This window comes from Varroa jacobsoni, unplaced genomic scaffold (genome assembly GCF_002532875.2).
Source record: "Varroa jacobsoni isolate VJ856 unplaced genomic scaffold, vjacob_1.0 contig00411, whole genome shotgun sequence".
NCBI classification, from domain to species: Eukaryota; Metazoa; Arthropoda; class Arachnida; order Mesostigmata; family Varroidae; genus Varroa; species Varroa jacobsoni.
In genome coordinates this window covers 78,851-99,502 of record NW_019214460.1, presented here as the reverse complement: position 1 = coordinate 99,502, position 20,652 = coordinate 78,851, and the positions used below count along the sequence as shown (strand labels likewise).

Here is a 20,652-nt window from a genome sequence, read left to right as displayed (position 1 = left end):
ATTAGCGGAAATGTCGGAATGAATGCTGTTTTGACCGACATCTTTTATAATCTATGAAAGTTGTTTTCGTCCTGAAGCAGACTACTAATCTCTTGTCGATTTTCGGCACGGGCTAGCCAATTGACCATAGCAGTTTTCATATACATCATATTGCAGTTTAAGGTTCCAAGAGGTATGGAAAACCTTTGTTCTACGATAGATTTTCCCTCATTTGTTCGATGTCTTTGGTGGACGTGTCTATCGAAAGGGTTTTTACAGTGTTGGGATATTGGACTGAAAGTAGGGCCTAAAAGACATCAGACAATCATTTGCCAAGGGGGGGGGGGGGACAATCCGTATCGACAACAATGTTAAAACAGCATTATCTTGAAGATGTACGTTCTGATCTATTTTAGATAATAAAGAAACCTATAAGTGGGTATCATTGGCGAAAGATGGGTATCTAGCTACGATCATAGATATCATTCTATGTCCAGGATTATGATTACTAGTCCGCATGTTTTGCGCAAAAACACTCCATGTTTTGAGTTTTACGTACGGTATTGCTGTTCAGACAGCTGGATCCCCACATGAAATGAACCGTGTGTCTATGGACGAGTTCGAGCCTAGACTAAAGCTTCTTTTTTTCCAATCTTAATCTATTTTATAAGAAATCAGTAGTTACTTCACATTTATCTTATGCACTCAGTCTCTGTTCTAACGACCCAATAAAGAAGACCTATGTGTAGCACACCTTCTATACTCAGCTTGTATTGATACAGAGCGAACATGGGTAATAATAGATCTTTGAACACCTGCCAAATAAATGTACGGTCCGCATGGATTCAGGAAACATTTTTGAGCATATAGCACCAAGTGAAAGTGGGGCATCATCATGCGCTCACTGGACATTGACTCTGAGAACTCTAAACTTTAAGCGCAATTTACGACGGATAAACGTATTGTGCGAAAGGTATTAATCGCTTACAAAAGTCGTCTTTACTGTGCTTTTTCTTTTTTTCTTTTACATCAGAAGTTTTCATTGAAGAATCGTACATTTCTTTGAAGTACCTAATCTGCACCACGGAGCCGAGCTGCAAAGCTGTCTATCAATAGCAGAACCATTTCAATGTAAATAAATAAACGTAAATGGATATTGGTTGGGAAAGTGCGTCGTTTCGAATACTGGTTAGATAGGTACGCAACGTGACCCGAATGGCAACATATTATTAGGGCCTAAGCGAGATCATCGAAACGTTCGTACTCATATGTCAAACTATATGATATTCTGACAAAGTATCGAAGAGATTGGCACCAGCTATTGAACTGTTTTTTTTTTTACCATGAAGCGGTGGAGTTTACCCGGCAAATAATTTGTAGATATTGTGCGACTATTTTATAGTGGCAAAATTTGCTTCATAACAGTTATCGGCCTTGGGATATACTGAAAGTGCACATTATACAAACAGCTGTAACCTCATGTATGGTTTGAAATAAAGTAAGTAAAACTATCAGACCAGACTAGCGTTAAGGGATGTTTCTGGAAGCGCCAGCTGGACAAGATGAATCCTGACGGCAAGGAAAATGCGATAGCGCATATTGATGAGGTAGGTTAATATAAATATTTAGTATGCAATTGTCGTATGGCGCTTTTCGTACTAGATAAGAAAAAAACAAGCATAAAATGAATGCGACCACATGCATAGCAAAAATATGTTTGTTGTTATTAATCACCCACTGTTTCCCTTGGATCCAATAGTCACTTGGAACAAGGTTGCGTACACCTGTGCATGGTGTCCGTCATGTAGAAACCAATCAATACTAGAACTTGATAGACAAGTATAGGCGGCATCTATATGATATATGTCCTCTTATCCACACCAGCTGCTAGCCGACTGATTCACAATGAAATTTTACTAAGATAGTACTGTATTTAATTCTTCCTGTCGCTTATTTAGGTGGATAGTGCACTCAGAATGCTTCGGTGTATGATCGACTGCGGCACGGTCGAAACTACTTTATGTAACCCCAAGCTTGCTCCTTTTATGGGTATCATCAGGAATCACCCTGAACTTGTCGCCCTAACGAAGAAAAATAGAGTGCGTTTGACACTATTCGATAGAACCCCTAATAAGGTATCAAAAGTAAGGTATACGATTTTTGCAAATTTGGCCGATTCCATTTTTCGTTATGAGAAACATTGGGGTTCGGTGGTGTTGTTAGTGAACAACAAGGGGTATCCAGTTATCCTCGTCCTAAGTTACTATTTAACAAAGTTAGCGCAACATTGCGTTTCTTTTCACAGTAAAACCACAGCTCACTTAGTATCTAAAGATGAGTCTTCTCAGAGTACCTGCTTGATTTATTATTCTCAAGGCAAAGTAGAGGGCTCTGCTCAATGTAACCATTAAAATTTTTAAAGTCATCGGGCTTTTAGCCAAAGTACATTTAGTCGGGTCAATAAATTTTAAACGATAACCCATGTTTTTTGCATCCTTCGTATCAGCCGCTATAATGGTTTCGTTCTAGTACAAACTTTGCCATCTCATGTAACAAATTTTAATTGAAAACAAATTGTCAAAAAGGAGCCGGCAACTGGCATTTCCTAGCATCAGCAACTTCTATAAAAATAGATTATAAATGTAAGTACCATTTTGTGACCGAAGTAGCCTAATTTGCGACTACTAATATCTATGTATATATTTTGCTTCAACCTTTGAGGAGATTTTTTCGCATTCTGTGAGAGAAGAATTCAGGAAAGATAAGGAACGTAAAGTCGACATTTTGAGATAGTCCGCTTCAGGGATAATACCCAACTGAGATAATGAATATATATCAAATTAGAAGTTATAGTTTACAAACTTAGCTTGAAAATAGTCATCATGCCAGTTACGGAACATATAATGTAGAACAGGCCTTTGTATCGTGCATCTGATAGGCTTAACAACCTTGAATTAATTTATACTGTATTCTTTGTAGATGGGTTCGAACTATGTAAATTAAAATAAACCTATACACGTTTCCAAAATGTTTATCTGGATACAGAATCCTTGGCCAGGCCTGAGATGTTTTTAGGTGACTTGAGGGTAAAAAGCGCAAAAATGAGTAGTGTTTACTTGAACAATTATACTATGTACAATACGCTTCTTTTACTATTTACTACGGGTTATTGAAGGCTGTATATAGCATATGCTAAAAAACTAACAACAGCGCATTGTATTATTGCAGGTCACTCAGCTACGACAGACAAAAAACAGAAAAATCTCACAAAAACAGACATCGTCATTAGAACGCCCTTATATAGTAAGTGAAATTTGGCTAAGGAAAGCAAGTTGGCATCTAGTCACTGCTTTATTTAATAAAACGCAATAATTTCCTCAGACTTTGCGAAATAATCTCGCCGCATACTGTCATAAGCTGGAGGTCCATATAAATCTTTTACATCGAGATACAGGCTTACGGCGCGGTGGATTTCGTTTATGGGAGTAGGCTTATTATGACAGTGCCGTCTCTAACAGGTTGGCCTGAAGAATGATGTTTTGAGTACCACATAGCTTGGGGACACATCGTGTATTGTTTATATTGATGTGATTTCTAACCGAAATACGACTTTTTCTAAAACACATATTGTATTTTCGGTAGAATATGGTAGCAACGCTAACGAAGATTAAAGAAATGGCTGCGCTCACCTGGACGTTTACTTACCCAGTTCCACGTGAGATCTTTAGCTCGTTTCTTGCCACTTTTGAAGTTGCGAAAAAACTACCTGCCGCTATTGGACTGGGAAGCAAGTAAGTTAAAGTCACATGTATCGAGTGAGATCTATCATCGTATCCATCATACTAATAATATCCGTTTTTATATATAAGTTGCTTGTCACAAAGAGAGTATTTTCTTCTCTACTAGTACACTATAGTACCTGCACTAATAACAGAATTGAATATCTTTTTTACTACTTATTGCAGAAAAGGAATAAAAAGCTTTGACGAGTTACGACAAATGTGCCCGCAAATCTAAAAACCAGTCTTCACCTCTAGACTTTTTCGTTATTACCGCATTCACTTAGGTTCGATCTTCCTTAAGCCACAGTTTGGTCGTACGTTCCAATGTTCTTAATATGATTATGCTCTGTCCACAGGTACGAACAAAGTATTTGCTGTCTCATTGAGGACTTTGAGGTAACGCCAGCGTGGGTGCGACACAAGTGCCCGGCGCTACGCTTTCTAGAGCCGTCTTCAACGGGTAGCCTTTGTCCAAAGGATTTTTTCTATGATTTCATCGGACTAATGGACGCTAATGGTGTTGACGCAAACCTGGTATTTATATATGCCATTATTTTTGTTTGGAACAGTACTGCTAGTAACAAGGGCAATTCATTTTGTGCGCCGTTCTTTGCCTCTAATAATATTGAGGAATTCTGGCTCTAGCTCACAATAGAAAAGGCAATAAGCTAAGATCACTCGTTAAGTATGCAAGTGCGTAAAAGCGGATTCGTTTGTTCGCTGCTGACATGAGTCGAATTAAGCATCTAAACACTAATCCGAAGCTAACATTTCTCTGATGTCCTACCGATATCCCTATTATATCAAACTCTTATAAAATTCGATTGTGGCATTCAGGACAAGACCGCATTTAGATACGAGAGTTTCCCTCTTCAGAATATAGACGTGTGTCTATCGTAAAGGTCGTAAGCAATTTATTCAGTAACAAAATGCTATACATAAATCCCCTCACACAAATAAAGTTCAACCATAAAAAAGTTTTGCCTAAATACTTATATGAATAGCGAAAAATCTACCCGCCTATAGATTATTATCCATTTCTACCTAACTAGTACTTCACTGCGTTCAATTTTACGTACAGGTATTGGCGACCTCGAAGACAAGCAACGAGGGAAAGCTGAAGGCATTTGACAACCTCGAAAGCATTCGAGAATACTTAGTCCACTACCTTCCCAACGAAGTGGCTATTGTGAATGGGCGTATGATAGCCATTTGTCCTAGCGATGATACAAGTATTGTCCACAATATACTTCAAACCCTTGAATATATCAGTGTCCTGTAGTAAACTATTCTATATGCTAAATCACATACCGCTCCATTAAGTTTTTTTTTGCATTTCTGAGGACACAACATAGAAAAATCCAAGCAAAACATCCGAGAATAAGTCGATGAAAGACATTTTAGGTATGCCAAAGTCGCAGTACCCATCGAAAAGCTTCACTAAGTCACAATGCGGTCGTATAATCGATCATACTGACTAAGTTGACCAGCTGGGCACAACAGAGGTATAATCCCTACCTTATGCATTCGCATGCCCTACTCTCGTGCCTTCCAACTTAGACAGTATCGTTAATTATACAGTGGAACCAAATTTATAATTTTAAATGATCTGGCTAATTTTCTTTTTAAATGGTACAGCATCTTCTCACATTTTCAAGGCATTCTCTCTCCTTCCTAGTTTAATAACGAATTTTTATAATACACGTACCAAATGACTGCAGACCTTCCCGAGACAGACATATATTGGGTGGTCGAATTTTTTTTGCAATAGTATAGAAATACCTTGTGGAGTCTTACTCTGCTTTACCCGCGTTTTCAATGAGTGCAGACGAGGTTTCTGCTAAATCTGAGAATTAATCAGCTAATTTTTTGCTAATTTTTTGTGTGAACTAGGCTACGAGAATGATATCAGTAACAGTCATAGTGTCTCTGAGACAACAAAACCTACCTCGTCAGTTAACGATTCCGTTCAGGAAAAAAAACAGTCTTGGCGGTGGGAGCCATCAAGTCCGTTGGAACTACTAAATTTCTTCGGCTTGCGTATGTGGGCCTTTGAGACGTGGCCTGAAAGTCGAGAATTCGGTGTGGCAACAAATCCAGGAATTCCTCTTGATGAACTTGTAAAACAAATGCACAACGTTTTAGAGAAGTCCAACAATTGGCAAATAGAAGGAAGACGAATCCTTGAAAAGTACGTTATTTATCTATCAATAGCTCTCTATAACCGCATTTGAATATTTTGATATTATCACAAGAAGGATGAGCTGCCTATATAGAGATAGATTATATGATTCATATAAAAAGTTTAGACTACAGTGATATCGAAGACTTAAGCAGGATCTATTATTCTAATCGACAGTAGGGAACTGAATGTGGTCACGTAAATCGTGTAGATTTTGCTGAACAATACGCTTACTAAGCATTACACTGTCTTCATAAACCTCGCCAACCGTCGCATCATCTATGAAACCTAAAGAAATTTTCTACAACTGACGTACTTAAAGTCAATCTTGTTTAATAGAATTATTCGGCAGATACGCTGTATCTAGCATGTATAAACAGATCCAGAACTTTATTTTTTTAATTCTAGGCTGGCTGCCTGGGTTGTACCATACTATATTGGCAATAGCTTTAGTTTGCAATAAGCTCTACATACTTGAAGAAATGTAACACTTCTTACAACCTTAAGCTCTTATACGCCTAAATATAAATGAGCTATTCCAGCCATAACAGAAATCCGCTGAACGAATTTTCAGTTGATTTATTTATTGGGTCCGATCCGAAAGTTCTGTCGATGCATTTATATTCATCTGATTTATTCTATTCTATGATTTGTTCTATATAATGTACATATCTTACGTCCTTACTTAAGGACGTAATGAAAAAAGTTGAGCTTGTCCTTTTATTTTAGAGCTTTTCTTTTTTAAAAACAGACACAGTTTTTGTTTTGTCAGTTCTACTCGGACTACTTTTTCTTTTCTATTAGCTTTCCTTCATAGTCCGTTGTTTTTCAATGTAGAAGTCTCCAGTTGACTTGTTTGATGACATCTGAGAGTAATAGAGATGATTTTGACTGATATATGGATATTATCGCTCATATTGTTTTAACAGTTATGAAGGATTTCATCTGCAAGAAGGTCGTCTATTTGCCGTGAGTCCAGAAAGTATTCTCTACCCATCGAACAAGCTACATTTGTTAGTTTACATTGAAGATATCTGTAAAAAATTACGCTCAATGGTCAATCTTCCTACAAAAGTTTACAGAAGTTTATACGAGGTAAGATCATTTCCACCTTCATTAGTATTATTGAAAACTTGAAGGATATTTTCACCGCCAGTGTATATTACTAACCACTGACTCGACAATCCCTAAAAGTAATCTGTGCAATTGTGTAGCTTTTTTTTTTTGCACAAATCATGTTCAGTTAAATAAGTTATAATTTTTATACACGATGTAATTAATAATGGTGAAGCTCGAAGGTTATTGTACATTGATTCTCACAGGTCGAGGACTGCTCCTTGGATTCGCCGTTACGATATTTGTCTAAGACGCTCTCAACGTGCCGTTCTCCCGAACCAGTTAAGCTCAATGCGACTCGTGTACCTCTGTCCGATCTCAACAAGCTCATCTTAGCTTTGCCACAAACGGACCAGCAGAAGCTTGCCGGAATTTTCCCAGGGGATACCCTTCTTCGACATCTTCCTCTGCTGTCAGTGTTGACCGCCTACCCAATCCTGACAACCGCTGATGAGTGGCTCCTTACGTAGGATCACTTGGCGCAAACTCATCAATTCAAATGATTTTCTTAGCTCTCTATTTTAGTTAGTTTAGATCTCTCAGTTTAGATATTGTATACTGCTATAGTGCAAAGCAATATGGTAGCGTACGTGGGAAGACGTCACGCTACAGTGTTTCGTCATCGTTGGTCACGAAATATGTCGATTTAGCCTTTTCTGTCGGTTTTCATGTATGGAATAGCCATGCAGTGTCCTTGTATCCCAAATACGTAGACATACTGGCACACTGGTTGATTTTAACGCATTGCTGTGCATGAGTAGCCTATGACTGATGGAAGTAACGAAGGGTATCAAACTTACAAATCAGAACGCGATATGTAGGTCAATAATATACGTCATCTGAATAAGACAATTTCGTGATTGACTATGCAAACTGATCCAGTCTCAGAGAACTTTTATGGAACTATCATTATAACGCATTTTAATCAAATACCTCAGTATGTTATCATAGTAAAACTATACTGATCTATATATTACCAGTTGTCACACTGTATAGATATATATGTATACATATAATAATAATGTATATATATATATATATATATAGGTTACCCTATGTACAATATCAGCTGATGACCGCTGTTAGCTAATACTCAATGTTCTAGTCAGGAGACAAATACATTCTGAAATGAATGCAAATTGCTGAGGTAAACATATGAACGCCTAGAACTTCCACTGTTAATACGTTGTTTAAGAACAATTCGATTCGTCCGCACGCTTTCTGTTGTTGAGTTGTACAAATGAAGGAACCCAGCACGCTGGATCAGCTTGTGCGTTGGCGTCCTCAGTGATCACAACGCCTGCTTAGGGATCGCTCGTTATTTATAAAACCGATCTTTACACGAACGTTATAAATAAACATGCATGATACAGCAGTGGGTGATATTTTTTTCTCTGGTAGTAATAGTCTATCTATTAATCTATACGGTACACGTTCCCAGCACGTGCAGTAACCTAAAGTTTCCGATACTGAAAATTGGCAGACCGTTAGGCCTTTCGTCGATTATTTCGCTAGTGCATGGCTAACTTTATCTTTTCCTTCGACGAGCCCGTTCCAGTTTGGCCAGGTTGCCTTTAACGGCAGTATTTGACGGGTCATATTGTAGCGCCCGGTGATACTCCCTATACGCATCCTCCGTTCGTCCCCATCTATGATAGAGAACGCCTGTAGAGCAAGATATAAGAAATTTGACCCTTTAGAAGAACGTTGAGTAGTTATTCAGCGTGTCAGATGGTATATTTAATAAGGCGTTGTTAGAAAAAACAGTGGATCAGACTGTACTGAAGACTGAGAGAGGCACCACATCAAAATCGCGAATGAAATGTATGAAAAATCTGAAACCAGACTTCAGCTTGATATGAAATTATCAAAAAAACATAACAGTAATAAAAGAAAACAGATACCTTACGATAAAAACAAGACCAATAATAATTAGTGCACACGATTTATTACTGACCAAGATTCGAATAATAGCTGGCGTGTCTTGGCTTGAGTTCGATGGCTTTCTTAAAATGTTCTTCCGCTTCTTTAAATCGTTCCATTTTGCCGAGGGTGTTCGCTAAGTGAAATTCAAGCTCGGCCACACTGCCCGCTTTTATAGCACTTTTTTGACTTCCCCTCGTAGTCACACTATCACTTCGAATCCGCTTCAAAGCTTCTCGGGCAGCCTCTTCGGCTTCGGGCAATCGCCCGAGTGAATCTAGGAGTATAATCATGTTGTTCCAGCTGAGTGCGTGCGATGGATTTTGTGATACGGCTGTACGATACGCCGTCAGTGCTCGCGAGTGATCCTGCATTTCTAGATACTGAAACAAGCGACGAAGCCAATGTAAGTTGGAAGAAAAACCTCCGTCAGCTTTCAGGGGCATCGCTAAACATGACAAAAGCTTAATAATTTCATAAAACAAGACGTTATTCACATCCTACCAAATTTCCCAAATTAAAGTAGCAATGAGGGTATCGGTTATTGCGATGCTGAATAGCTTTCCGATAGCAGAGTTCAGCTTGGCCGAAATTTTTTAGGGCCGCTTCAACGATGCCCAAATTCATCCACGCAGCCGCAAAATTCGTTCGTATTTTAACCGCAGTCTCCAGTAGTGTCTGAAATGCATGTAAACCAAGCAATAATAAAACTACATTAGGGTCTTTTTTCTTGCAATCAGTATCAGATTCCCTGGATGTTTGTCATCCTGTAGGTATCTATCATCTGTAGGTAGCCTCCTGTCTGATTTTATTCGTCAAGCTTACGTCCGGTAAAGCCTTTTAAGTTCATCCGACGTCAACATGTGTCTTTGCTTCGCCAACAGCCTATTGAAGAACGCTTTAATTTATTTGGGAAACAGCGGGCCATATTCAATAGCGGTCCAGGGCATCCAAATGGGTAACTCGTATAATGTAATGTGTTGAGTTTTTGCTATTTTCTCTTGTTTAGCCACGAGATCAGTATAAGAAATGCACATAATTTCAGCTTTGAAGACCTTTTTGTATAACTAACTATAGGTTATAGTGCCACAGCTCGGCCTTTACTAAGGTACAGTAAGAACATAAGAGCTTTCTGTATGAAGTGTTCGAATAGAGGCACATAGTTTTTCTATATACAAAACCTAAACCTCCATACGATCGTAATCATCAATTGTTTATTTACACTCACCTTGACAGAATGACTTTATTCATGGAAGTATGCTATTGGAAATTGGACTTGATTGAGTATTACTTATTCCCTATTTCAGGCTTTTCCTACAGCCCAGGTGGAGCGTCGAATAGTCGAGCAAGATTCAAGTTGCAGAAGCAGTCACGAAGGCTATTTATACAGGTGCTCAATATAACTTTATTGAATATAATATAACCCTATGTTTAGAGACGTTCCTATATCCTATGCTCAATGATATCATCTGAGTACATTTTGTTCTATGTAATTGTACTGTCTCTCTAACTGATAGCAAGAATGCACTTGTCTTGAATTGTATAGCTTCATAGTGTATTTGTTCTATTTTCTTTCTTGAAGTAACCACTATAATATTTTACGACGAGCCATTTGTATAGTCCTCTAGCGCTAGGTATAGCCAACCATTCGTGGTATAACCTCAATCCTGGGAAGTAGGAAACGATCGGTTGGTGGTTGAAGGACTCGTGCATAACGCCAAATCAAATGAAATAAAATCAGTGAGCTCCGATTCCGATCTATCATAGTCATTTGACCAGTAAGAAGTTCAATATCTTCCGAACGCATCAACAGTCATGGGCCTTCAGCAACATACTGGGACCAAATTTCGAAGGAAGACAAACGCGAAGACAAAAAAAGCCGCTGTTCAGAACAAGCTTTTCAAGGAAACAAACCTCGAAAAACCCTCAGGGCGTAGAGTTTGCTTTTTTAAATGTGCCGTAACTCAAAGCTATATGATTAGCACCTCAAATAACACCGTTACGGCCTTGACAGAGAACTGCACTCAATTGGTGTTCGACGCATGTGATGTGAGGGATTCCATTAATAAAGTTGAAGTACGAATATGCGACAGACACGTAGACGCGAGTTATTTTCGGTTAATAAGTATATACAAGTTGTTGAGAATACTATGCACTGCGTGAATAATACACAGGACCGCTTGGCGAAATTTGAGTTTAGCTTTTTTTTGTTTATTTTTCAAATGAACCACGCCTGCTCGAATTAGTACAACATTTTTTTTTGCTATATGTATAACATACACGCATTTTTGCCAATAATGTCATTGTACCATTGCCGTAAGATTCTCACGCACTATGGTCATGTCAAATTCTAAAACAATTTCCGTATGTTTCTTAACTTTGGGAAGCATTGACTTAGTCCAAGCTTGCACAACTTGGCCTAAAGTGTGCTCGCCTTTGAGCTCCACAGCTATCCTTCGTTTTAGGCTCCGCGTAACACAGTCCGGGCGGATGGCAACGAGTACCGCTAAGAAATCGCCCAGTTCATAACCGTGATGACCAACTGTATACTTGCATTGATAGTACTGTTCGGTATATTTACAGATGGCTTGCAGGAAGCGCGACTTCGCAGTTGAGCCTCCTATCAGCTCCGTGTAGAACTCCCACGAAATCCAGTTTGTCGTGACGGTCTCCCACGGAACCAGAACTACTGGACATTGTGAATGCTCAACGAGTATGTGGGCAGCTTCAGGATCAGATGCAAAATTGAATTCGGCTCCGGGAATGACATTACCCCTGCCCTGTACGTTTCCCCCCATCACGACAATCTTCTTAAAGTATGCCATTACATTTGGGTCAATATGGTAAGCAACCGCGAGGTTGGTACACGGTCCTATCATAACAAGTGTAAGTTCACCCTTTCGATTTTTGGCCATCTCAACCAGCGCCCGAGAGGCATGCATTCCTTTTTGCGCTTGCGCACCCTCGGGAAACTCTTTCGGACAATGGCCAAGACCATCTTTTCCATGAAATTCACTGCCGAATATATTCTCTCTGGACAATGGTGCATCGCATCCAGCATAGAACGGAACCTCCTCACGTTTGCAAACACGTAGAACTTTCGACACGTTCGAGACAACATTCTTCAAAGTTGTATTTCCCGATACACAAGTTATTGCCACCACATCCACTTCGCGTGCGCTTAGAGCGGCCATCAGTGCTAAAGCGTCATCGATTCCACAGTCCGTATCTATAATAAGATGAACCGATGTTGAAGGCATTGCAAATAATGAAAATGGACACAATCGGTATGTGCTGTCTCTTAACCGTCCAGAAAAAGAGAAATCAGTCCTGAACGCCTTTGTGAACCAATCGAGCCGATAGATTGTCCTAATGGACTAACGAACTACACTTTTTAATCAGCTGGGGTTTTTTTTTCAGCGCGAAAGTAAAGCGTTAAAAGAGTTGGTACGATGTCATAGAGTAGATTAAAGAAGTGGACAACGAACAATCTTAAGCCGATCGGAGCAAAGGCAATATCCAGGTCAACCAACTTGTTGGTTTAAGGGGACAATGAAAAGGATTGCCCTCTAAACTGTAGATGCGACGCCAGATGGACGAGGGCAAAATAGATTTCGTAGCGAATGAAATGGTAGGTAGCACTACGAGGAGGAGGAGGAGGAGGAGGAGGAGGAAGAAGAGGAGGAGGATCCATCCCTTGAAAGAGCACCGCTATCTTAAGCACGTGATATGATTGAGTACGACTGTCGGCTTTAACAATCACTCAGTTTGAGCTGGCCAACAACGTATCTCAACTGGCCAATGAACTACGTATTGTCGAAGATGGGAACGCATTTGGTCGATCAAGAAAAATAGCCGGATGCTCGAACTCTGTGAATTCGTAGAGACAGCTGTGCTTATTAGGCAGAGAGCTTTGTTTGCTCAAGGGCAAACAGAATCCTATCAAAACTGCACACAAGTAAGCCCATCATATTTGTACAGAACAAAAATGCTGATCTTAGTGATGACTAATAGTTTGAATATAAATGGGTAAGCTGTTATAGATAACGAATAGGTCCGAAAAAGCATACGACTTTAGACGTCGTGTCTTTATGAAATAGGGAAACAGTGCACAGATAACGTATCTAACGTTCGTTCATGTCATAGAATTTCTCCTTGTTAACTGTAATTGTGAGCACACTGCTGCCGTAATCGTCTACGGCACCTGATGCCCTTAAGCATTTTTATAACGCCCACCCCAATAGAAGAAAAGATTATTACCCTACTAGTCAAAAACAAAACCACATAGCCATAAATTACCTAACATCATCTTGCCAATACTTACATCTATAAACATAATAGAATGCTAGATTGTAGGACTCGATCAGTATCATGGATATATCATGGATATTTTCAGAGTTACTCGATTACTACTATTATTTTTTTTTCTTAAAACGCATATACGTGCCACTAGTTATGTTTGTACATACGTGTTACTCGTGAATACGTGTTACTCTGTCGAGCAAAGCCTGTCCTATGTTGCGCGCCTATTTTCATAGCGAGTATGCATGAAGGATCGAGTCGCATGGATCGAACTGTATAGTTTTACAAGGGACGCTGTTCAGAGCTGGAGCTTACAAAGAACACAAGATGAACTAGCTAGCGCTTCGCATAGAATCACACGTCGTACAGGCATCCAGTGCATACGTACTTACTTAACTTACCTTTGCTTCATCGAGCTGATTCGAATCCTTAAGGATATTGGCGAGATTGTTCATTGCTTGCTCGTACCTAGGATTCAGTTCGAGGGCTCGTCTGTAACTGGCGATGGCTGCATCACGATCCTCGGCCACCTTGGCAATATTATAGTGAACCTGAGTGCAGCAAAGGAGACACACGATGGAAATGTTTGAAACAGGACGTGTCATGGCCAAGCTCGCTCAGACTTTTATCACAGCCTTCGGTTGTTACTGTTGTCATTGCGTGCAATATCGTTGAAGGCTCCAGAACGAGAAAGCGGTCAATGTTCCTATTTTTTTTCGACGGTCCTATCATTGAAGACCTTAATGTGACAATAGAAGCAACATCTCAAACTGCTACAGGACTGACTGGTTCCGCCTGATAATAGTGCGCCGTAAAAGCTAGATCGGATTAGAAATATAGCAATGACTGTACGTATCGACAAGATGCCTAAAGAAACGAAAGCTATTTTAATTTAGATCTTAAGCTTATGAGCGCTTCCATTCAAATCAAATGCTTTTTTATTTAAATACAACTATTCATTAACAATTATTGTCCGATGATTAATAATCAATAACAGCCACCATAAGAAGCGTGATGCTGTCACGTCAGAGGAGGTCATATATTATTGCATTGCGCTTTTTTGCAATTGCTTTCCTAGCAAAGTGGTTTTCCATGAGAATAAGCCACCTAGCGACACAAGAAATAGGTTTTTTTTGAACCCGCGACTAATTCTCGGCCTTACCGAATCTCGCAAAAAACGGGCTTATTGTGCGGGGTACCATAGGCCACCTTATGGCTGATGAGAAAAACAGCAAGATACGCGGTAATAGACCGCCGCTGTTACTCGCGCCATGTTGTTACTGCTATGACAGCCGACACGGTCATGCAACTGTTATTTAATGCGGGAGAGCTGATACTTTTTCGATACGGTCACGGTTGCTTTCACAGCTGTACCAAATGCGATAAGAAACTAAAACGTATCGGCAAAAAACCCAGTCTTCTGAGCTCTTGCGCCAGCATTAAGGTGACACAAAGGGCAAACGTATTGATCAGCCTCCTCTATTTTGTTAAAGGGACAGCACAGGTATTGTTCGGGTCTCCACTTGAAAAATACATGTTTAGAACATCAAAATACTACGTTCAACTCCTAGCTTTGTACACTCACTATTATAGGTATTCGCTTTGCGGAAAATATGTTGCTTACGTTTGACTGCCCATTACGTTACTTCTAATAAGCCCCCATTGAAGTCTCCATGAGACTCGACAACGTAGAACGACAAAAAGCGTATTATAAATCTAATTGGCTAGCTTATAGTATGTACCGACTCCGATAACGTTCCAGTGATTCCAGGATCTCTAACAAAGTTTTAAGTTGGCATATGTTTTATTTTTTACTACAGAACAAATACCCTGTATCTCTTATTTGGCAGGTTTCCGTTGATACCTTGGCATTAAGAGGGCACACATCGAGGCCAGCGTTGAATAGTGAGCGTTCGTCCCGCCAATCGCGCGACCGTCGAAGTGACCGACCCGACAATAGAAGTATGAAAAGAGTTAGGCAAAAACGCTGTAGCTGCAAATTACAAGAAAAAAAAAAAAAAAAACAAATCTATTCAAGTAACGATCCGCTGACAGTGAAAGGAAATGCTTAGTTAGCGACAGTTATTATTTCAAAACTGTTCATCTTGCCGTATACCTGTTTCGTGCTAAGTAAACTATGAATACCTCCTATTAAATCAAAATACGTTCCGCGTTTAGGTTTCAGCCTGAACAGCAAATACCTTCCGATGTTGAGCCAAGTTGCGATGACACTGTAGCATTGCGATAGATATGAACAGGCAGAAACCGATTGACGAAAGGTAAAGATTTCTTTCAGCTAGGACAAAGCCTACACGACAAAAAAGGTTCGAACTTGGAAGGAACGGCATCACTAGGAGACTTATAGCAATACAGTGCCATCTGGAAGATATGTGAGAATAAAGCATTAATCAATTTTTTTTTTCGCTATTCATAACTCTAATCTATAGAGTACTCGTAATGAAGGTATAAACCGATTGATCTGTAATCCTGTTTGGGCTATGTCGCTTATCCTGTTTTTACTGACCGCCTTGGTGGATCGTCCATAAACGCCGCTCGAACCAGAGTTGCCGCAATTGCCCACAAACCGATCAGGGAGAACATGCGCGGGTCAAGGGCAGATCGTATCAGTGGCACACAGCCCATAGACCAATCAAAGCATAGCCATTGCGGGTAAAATAAGAGCAACAAATTCAGTGTATAAATGTATTGATAGTTAACCCAACGCTCTATAGGCGATTCCAGAAACGAAGCTGGATTATCCATCTGAAAGAATTTATGCAGATATAGAATTTAGAAGAGAAAAATAAGATCTGTTCGTATCATAACGATGACACAAAGACTGAAAGACAACTACTTTTATTACTTCTTTTGATAATTATAGCATTCTGAAGTGATGACAGAAATTCTATTTAAATATTCGGTTGTTTGGCCTTCGAGTTCAAAGTGAAATCGGAATATGTGTAATCTTTGCACTAGCCTATTCACTGATTTTTATCAATATAAAGCCCACAGGCTGAACGCTCGAAGGCAAATTGATTTTTGAATCAAATGCCTACTATAAATTGTAGATTAATACATAGCTGCTTTTATCACGTGAGAGGCGGACATACTGGCAAAAAGGTGGGCGCTTTGAAATTAGCGATGAGGCATCTGATGAGCACGAGCGAGACACCCGAGACTGCACAGAATCCGAAACGTATCAGAGATGATTTCTGTAAAACATTAACTTGTTGCAACTACGCATGCCTCACCTATTGTCAGTACCACTCTGAAACAACCTTTACGGATTTTCCGTTTTAATATACGATAGGTTTTTTAACATTTTTTATTGGCGGTATGTAAATATTTGTATTATATGTAGATATTAATTTTCCCAAAATTATCTTCGACTATGTCCACAGATTACTGGGCCATAACTCACCTTAAACGAATTGACAAATACTTTGTATTTTGTAATTGCATGGTGAGGAATAATATCACAGACGACAAGGAGTTCGTATGCACCGCAAACGCCCTGAAAAGCCGGAATAACGTTACAAGATGCATTCAGTACATGGCCGTAACAGATTTGCCCTGACGCTTGCAGAGGTAAAATTTTCACAGGAACGTTTTATGTTGTATTGTCAGTGATACTTCAGCCATAGATGTACATAAACAAAAGCTGTTCTATTCACAAACGACAGTTATTCTTTTGATAATGCTGTTCTTTGTTCGGTATTTCGAGATAAATGGCTCGAACACTCGCAGAACCTGATTTTCCGCTACTTGTGTGCAAAAAATGGTACTCAGCCTATAAGAAAAACACCGTCTAAATTCTGTGCAGTAGCACGAGAAATAGAAAGGACTAACGTGCTCGGATATTTAACTTTACCAATAAAAGTGTATTTCCAGTTGGCCAGTATTCAAAGGTTTCAGGGCCGTAGCTACACGTTAGATCTACAGTTTGCCTATGAGGCCTTAAATACTGATCCGTTTGAACTTCGAAGCACAATGTACTGGCTGTCTCATTCGATGAGTCTGCTTTTGGTAAACAGTTCTTCTATTCGTCAATATCAGTGGTAACAGACAAAAAAAAAAACTGGAATTGAACAAACAGGTAAAATATAAATAGTATTTCTATTTATGACACATGTGCTAAAGACAATTAGGTGGTATGAGCTGACACGCAAATTTTCTGGGTTACCCTTACCAACAGCGTGACTCCGGGTTCTTTGGAAAAGAGTGCCAGTACAGCGTATCCAAATAGCATAATCGGGAGCCTCCTGCTTCGAGGTTCGGCAATCCATCGAAGATAAACACCGAAACCTCTAATAAAGAAGAGACCACTCAACAAATCGGCTAGACCAACAGCGCTACATAACTGAAATTCAGAAATATAAGAACCATCGTATCTACATGACGGTCCAGTCCAGAGTGCAAACTGGAACAAGTGATCGAATTAACGTAACATCATATTTATTTGCAAGAACTCAAAAAATACCTTATAGAATTTGTAACTAGTTTGTCACGTCCTGGTCAATAAAAAATCTATACGAATTTTAATTGGATTATTTCTGTGAGACTAGTAGAGCAATCAATCGCGATGAAATTGGCCTGTGGTCTGCCGCATTAAACGTTGGGCCCTAAACCACCAGGCCTTTCCTTGACCGTTGAATGTCGCTGTTCGAGCTTGCTCCTGTACTCTTTCTTTCAAACGAACGATATCGCTAAACCGTTAGAGATCCTGACCGGCGAAGATGCCTCTCTCCTTATTACCGTATAACAACATAATCGTTCTACGAGCAAGGCGGCCATTGATCATTGTTGCAAGACAGTCAATGAACTTACGCTCTCTGTATGCACCGGATGGATCGCGAATAAAACGGCCGCTAGGAAAGCCGCCTGACGGGCATGTTTTTCTAGGGGATTATAGGGCAACTGGAGAGCGGTAAGGAGAATTGAGTGCACGTTCAACGTAACGATGCAGTGGACCACTAGGTTGAGAAGTCGGAACCAATTAGCCTGCATCATACCAGCTTGCCACATCAGTCTGTCGAAATAGCAAAACAATCATTCGAGATTACAGTACAGCTAAGGGCGCAACTATATGATGACAGAACTACTTCAGAACTACTTCAGTATAAATAGATTGTGCTTAATGTACATGAGTTTCCCGGATCGACATGTACCTCATCGTAGGAATAAATACCCTAATAATAGCTATAATAAAATACGAAGCATTGCTATAAAGCAGAATGTATGTAGTAGGTAAAATGGTCATAGTATGTGAAGGATTAGCTTTATCTGGTTTCTATCATTAGAATTCATAGAATGAGTTAACACTATAAACGTGTATTGATACTATATTTCATCTGTTCCCATCCTTTCAACATACGTTTAAAACATATCAACAAGAAATGCTGCTCTTTTATTACATGGATATCACAATGATCAATACATTACTAAACGCGTACCGAAAAATAAAAGTAATAATGGGTCTAAACGAGCCGTGCGAAGATTCTTTGTGGAGAGGCGTTCCCCAGAAGTCGTCCCGCAATAGGTCTCCCCAGTCGGCCCAGGTCACATCGGATGATCCACTCCCCACAACGTCCGGGTTATTAACCACAGCCTCCGAGTCATCGAAAACGAAATCCCCCTAGACAAAAAGTGTGAAAAATCATTAAGTGAAAATATGCTGTCATATCTTAGAAATTGGCACCAGCTTCATCTTAGTTCTCCTACCGTAGTAAGCTTTCATTAAACATCAAATACAGTCAAAAAAACATCGATTCATCAATCGCATAATCTAAGCCTCGCACAAAAATATTTATTTCGATAACCCTCTTCATGATATATTAACACAACTGATGTACCTGAAGGCAGTTGATGTTGGAAAGTGCCGCCAGGGGGAGTAACAGTAGAGGCGGTCGAACACCGGAAGTTAGGAGAACCATTATTGTGGCCTGTTGAAGTTTTTAAGTGGGAATTACGGCAACTCGCTCAGGCCCTCAGGAAGATGCGAAACCGTACGGCTCCATTCCTGAAACACGAGGCAAAAAGCATTTTTTATACATGCGTCCTGTTCAAAAATGAACCATTCCCGTACTGTTACTAGATGCTCCTATAAGCTCGTTCCGTAATCGTACCTAATTTAAGTGGATCATCAATCAATTTTTACTCGGACGATTTCATTCGACGATTTATTGTCCGCAATTGACGATCAACCTCGCCTACCTTTCAGCTAGCCTTTCGATAGGTTATTATTCTTGCTTGCGATCCACTGATCAAGATAATTTTTGAAGTTAAAGATATAAAAATGGTTCCAATAACGAAGACCTGCAAATATATAGTGATCGAAAGTAGCACGATCGAACTATAAGTTAAGCTAAGCTGAACATCCTATTGTAATTTGTAGAGTTTCTGGCGAATTACTAATGAGACAAGTTGGATTTCGCGCTATCACGATGAGACACAACTCTTCTCCTATTGGCGTTAGCCTGGTGCATCTTTTAGAGTCTCTTCTTTTAACGGTCGAGCTGTTGACAGTTCGGGACTTAATTGAGCAAAAACGTTTTATTTGCTCGAGATAAGAGCATTGTTTTATAGTTCCACTAAATAATATATGCAAAATTAAAGCGAAAAAAGTGACGCGCCCGCATTATTTCCTCTATTAAATATTATTATCCTCTATTATTATTGTTCTCTGTTTCGAGTTTTTGAGGAATTCTATCATCACAAAAACCTATTACTGCCAAAGATGCCTTTATTTTGATGTGACGAAATAAAAAACTGAAACAGATCCCAATCGAAAATGCTATTGCAAGCTTTTAATAATAGGTTAGCAAAACGTATTCACGATTCCATTATAGAAATGATAGCCTGATATTAACGAAATTATTTTGATCACGGTTCAGCCGATACAGGTAACCAAAAAGAAGCAAGAGTCCAAGATTATTTTCAGGAATAGCTTTTGGAACTAATATATTTTCGCGGTTTGTAGTTAATATATATATATATATATATATATATATTAACTACAAACCGCGAAAAAATACAAAGGTACTCCAATTAAGTCATTGCTATTAAACAATCCTGTATCGCGTTGCTACATTTTACAGTGACTTAGAAAGTACCAATAAATACATGTTATTAAGGCTCTGCAGAGACGTAAGTGCATTACTTTTCAAGTCACTGTCTTAAACAATGAATAAACTAGCATCTTTACGCTGTTACGCATCCTTACATTTTATTTTCTCGACAGTCTTCATTTGATAAGGTCTTTAACATTGTTGAATGGTACGATTTCGTGTTTTTTTTGAGAAAGTGCATAATAAGACTGAATATGTTGGTCGTACTGAACTAGTGACTACTATTGGGTTACCATACATT

The 20,652-nt window shown here is 39.3% G+C and overlaps 3 protein-coding genes and 1 long non-coding RNA gene across 12 annotated transcripts in view; 2 read left to right on the top strand and 2 right to left on the bottom strand.

Moving 5' to 3' along the window:
• The first annotated feature begins 1,076 nt into the window (after positions 1 to 1,076).
• LOC111271165 (uncharacterized) lies at positions 1,077 to 8,434 on the top strand. Of its 3 annotated transcripts, none has more exons than XM_022851771.2 (9): positions 1,077 to 1,586; positions 1,938 to 2,114; positions 3,208 to 3,282; positions 3,622 to 3,770; positions 4,118 to 4,295; positions 4,843 to 4,993; positions 5,655 to 5,952; positions 6,873 to 7,038; positions 7,266 to 8,434. In XM_022851771.2, exons 1-9 carry the CDS (start codon positions 1,542 to 1,544, stop codon positions 7,527 to 7,529), a joined length of 1,503 nt encoding a protein of 500 aa, XP_022707506.1. In that variant the 5' UTR covers positions 1,077 to 1,541; the 3' UTR covers positions 7,530 to 8,434. The 3 variants fall into 3 exon arrangements, with proteins under 3 accessions (XP_022707506.1, XP_022707507.1, XP_086828936.1); XM_022851772.2 differs by having other exon boundaries at positions 1,079 to 1,586; positions 1,938 to 2,078; XM_086972810.1 differs by lacking the exons at positions 1,077 to 1,586; positions 1,938 to 2,114 and adding an exon at positions 2,604 to 2,621.
• The window catches only part of LOC111271164 (protein O-mannosyl-transferase Tmtc4), a 45,249-nt gene continuing 32,516 nt past the window's right edge, over positions 7,920 to 20,652 (bottom strand). For all 3 annotated transcript variants that reach the window (XM_022851770.1, XM_022851769.2, XM_022851767.2), the window contains exons 2-14: positions 19,137 to 19,303; positions 18,738 to 18,919; positions 18,112 to 18,313; positions 17,474 to 17,644; positions 16,706 to 16,798; positions 16,395 to 16,496; positions 15,809 to 16,047; positions 15,486 to 15,663; positions 15,149 to 15,277; positions 13,686 to 13,835; positions 9,487 to 9,660; positions 9,017 to 9,365; positions 7,920 to 8,724 (exon numbers count right to left, since the gene is read on the bottom strand). In XM_022851770.1, the coding sequence (XP_022707505.1) occupies positions 8,588 to 8,724; positions 9,017 to 9,365; positions 9,487 to 9,660; positions 13,686 to 13,835; positions 15,149 to 15,277; positions 15,486 to 15,663; positions 15,809 to 16,047; positions 16,395 to 16,496; positions 16,706 to 16,798; positions 17,474 to 17,644; positions 18,112 to 18,313; positions 18,738 to 18,919; positions 19,137 to 19,217 (2,187 nt within the window). In that variant the 5' untranslated portion in view covers positions 19,218 to 19,303 and the 3' untranslated portion in view covers positions 7,920 to 8,587. The remainder of the gene's footprint in view (positions 8,725 to 9,016; positions 9,366 to 9,486; positions 9,661 to 13,685; positions 13,836 to 15,148; positions 15,278 to 15,485; positions 15,664 to 15,808; positions 16,048 to 16,394; positions 16,497 to 16,705; positions 16,799 to 17,473; positions 17,645 to 18,111; positions 18,314 to 18,737; positions 18,920 to 19,136; positions 19,304 to 20,652) is intronic.
• On the bottom strand, positions 11,172 to 12,552 carry LOC111271166 (nucleoside hydrolase). Its single transcript, XM_022851773.2, has one exon. It carries the CDS (start codon positions 12,240 to 12,242, stop codon positions 11,283 to 11,285), a length of 960 nt encoding a protein of 319 aa, XP_022707508.1. The 5' UTR covers positions 12,243 to 12,552; the 3' UTR covers positions 11,172 to 11,282.
• On the top strand, positions 12,670 to 17,826 carry LOC111271171 (uncharacterized). 5 transcript variants are annotated; one of them, XR_015315227.1, is made up of 5 exons: positions 12,670 to 12,940; positions 15,135 to 15,246; positions 15,847 to 15,954; positions 16,686 to 16,872; positions 17,480 to 17,826. It is a non-coding gene; the product is annotated as an uncharacterized LOC111271171 (long non-coding RNA). The 5 variants fall into 5 exon arrangements; XR_015315228.1 differs by lacking the exon at positions 15,847 to 15,954 and adding an exon at positions 15,581 to 15,674; XR_015315226.1 differs by lacking the exon at positions 15,847 to 15,954 and adding an exon at positions 15,463 to 15,674 and having other exon boundaries at positions 16,753 to 16,872.

Coding starts and splice junctions, on each gene's coding strand:
- LOC111271165 (XM_022851771.2), top strand. CDS start 1,542: ATGAATCCTGACGGCAAGGAAAATGCGATAGCGCATATTGATGAG. Junction 1,587..1,937: donor CGATAGCGCATATTGATGAG/GTAGGTTAATAT, acceptor TCGCTTATTTAG/GTGGATAGTGCACTCAGAAT. Junction 3,283..3,621: donor CATTAGAACGCCCTTATATA/GTAAGTGAAATT, acceptor TATTTTCGGTAG/AATATGGTAGCAACGCTAAC.
- LOC111271166 (XM_022851773.2), bottom strand. CDS start 12,242: ATGCCTTCAACATCGGTTCATCTTATTATAGATACGGACTGTGGAATC.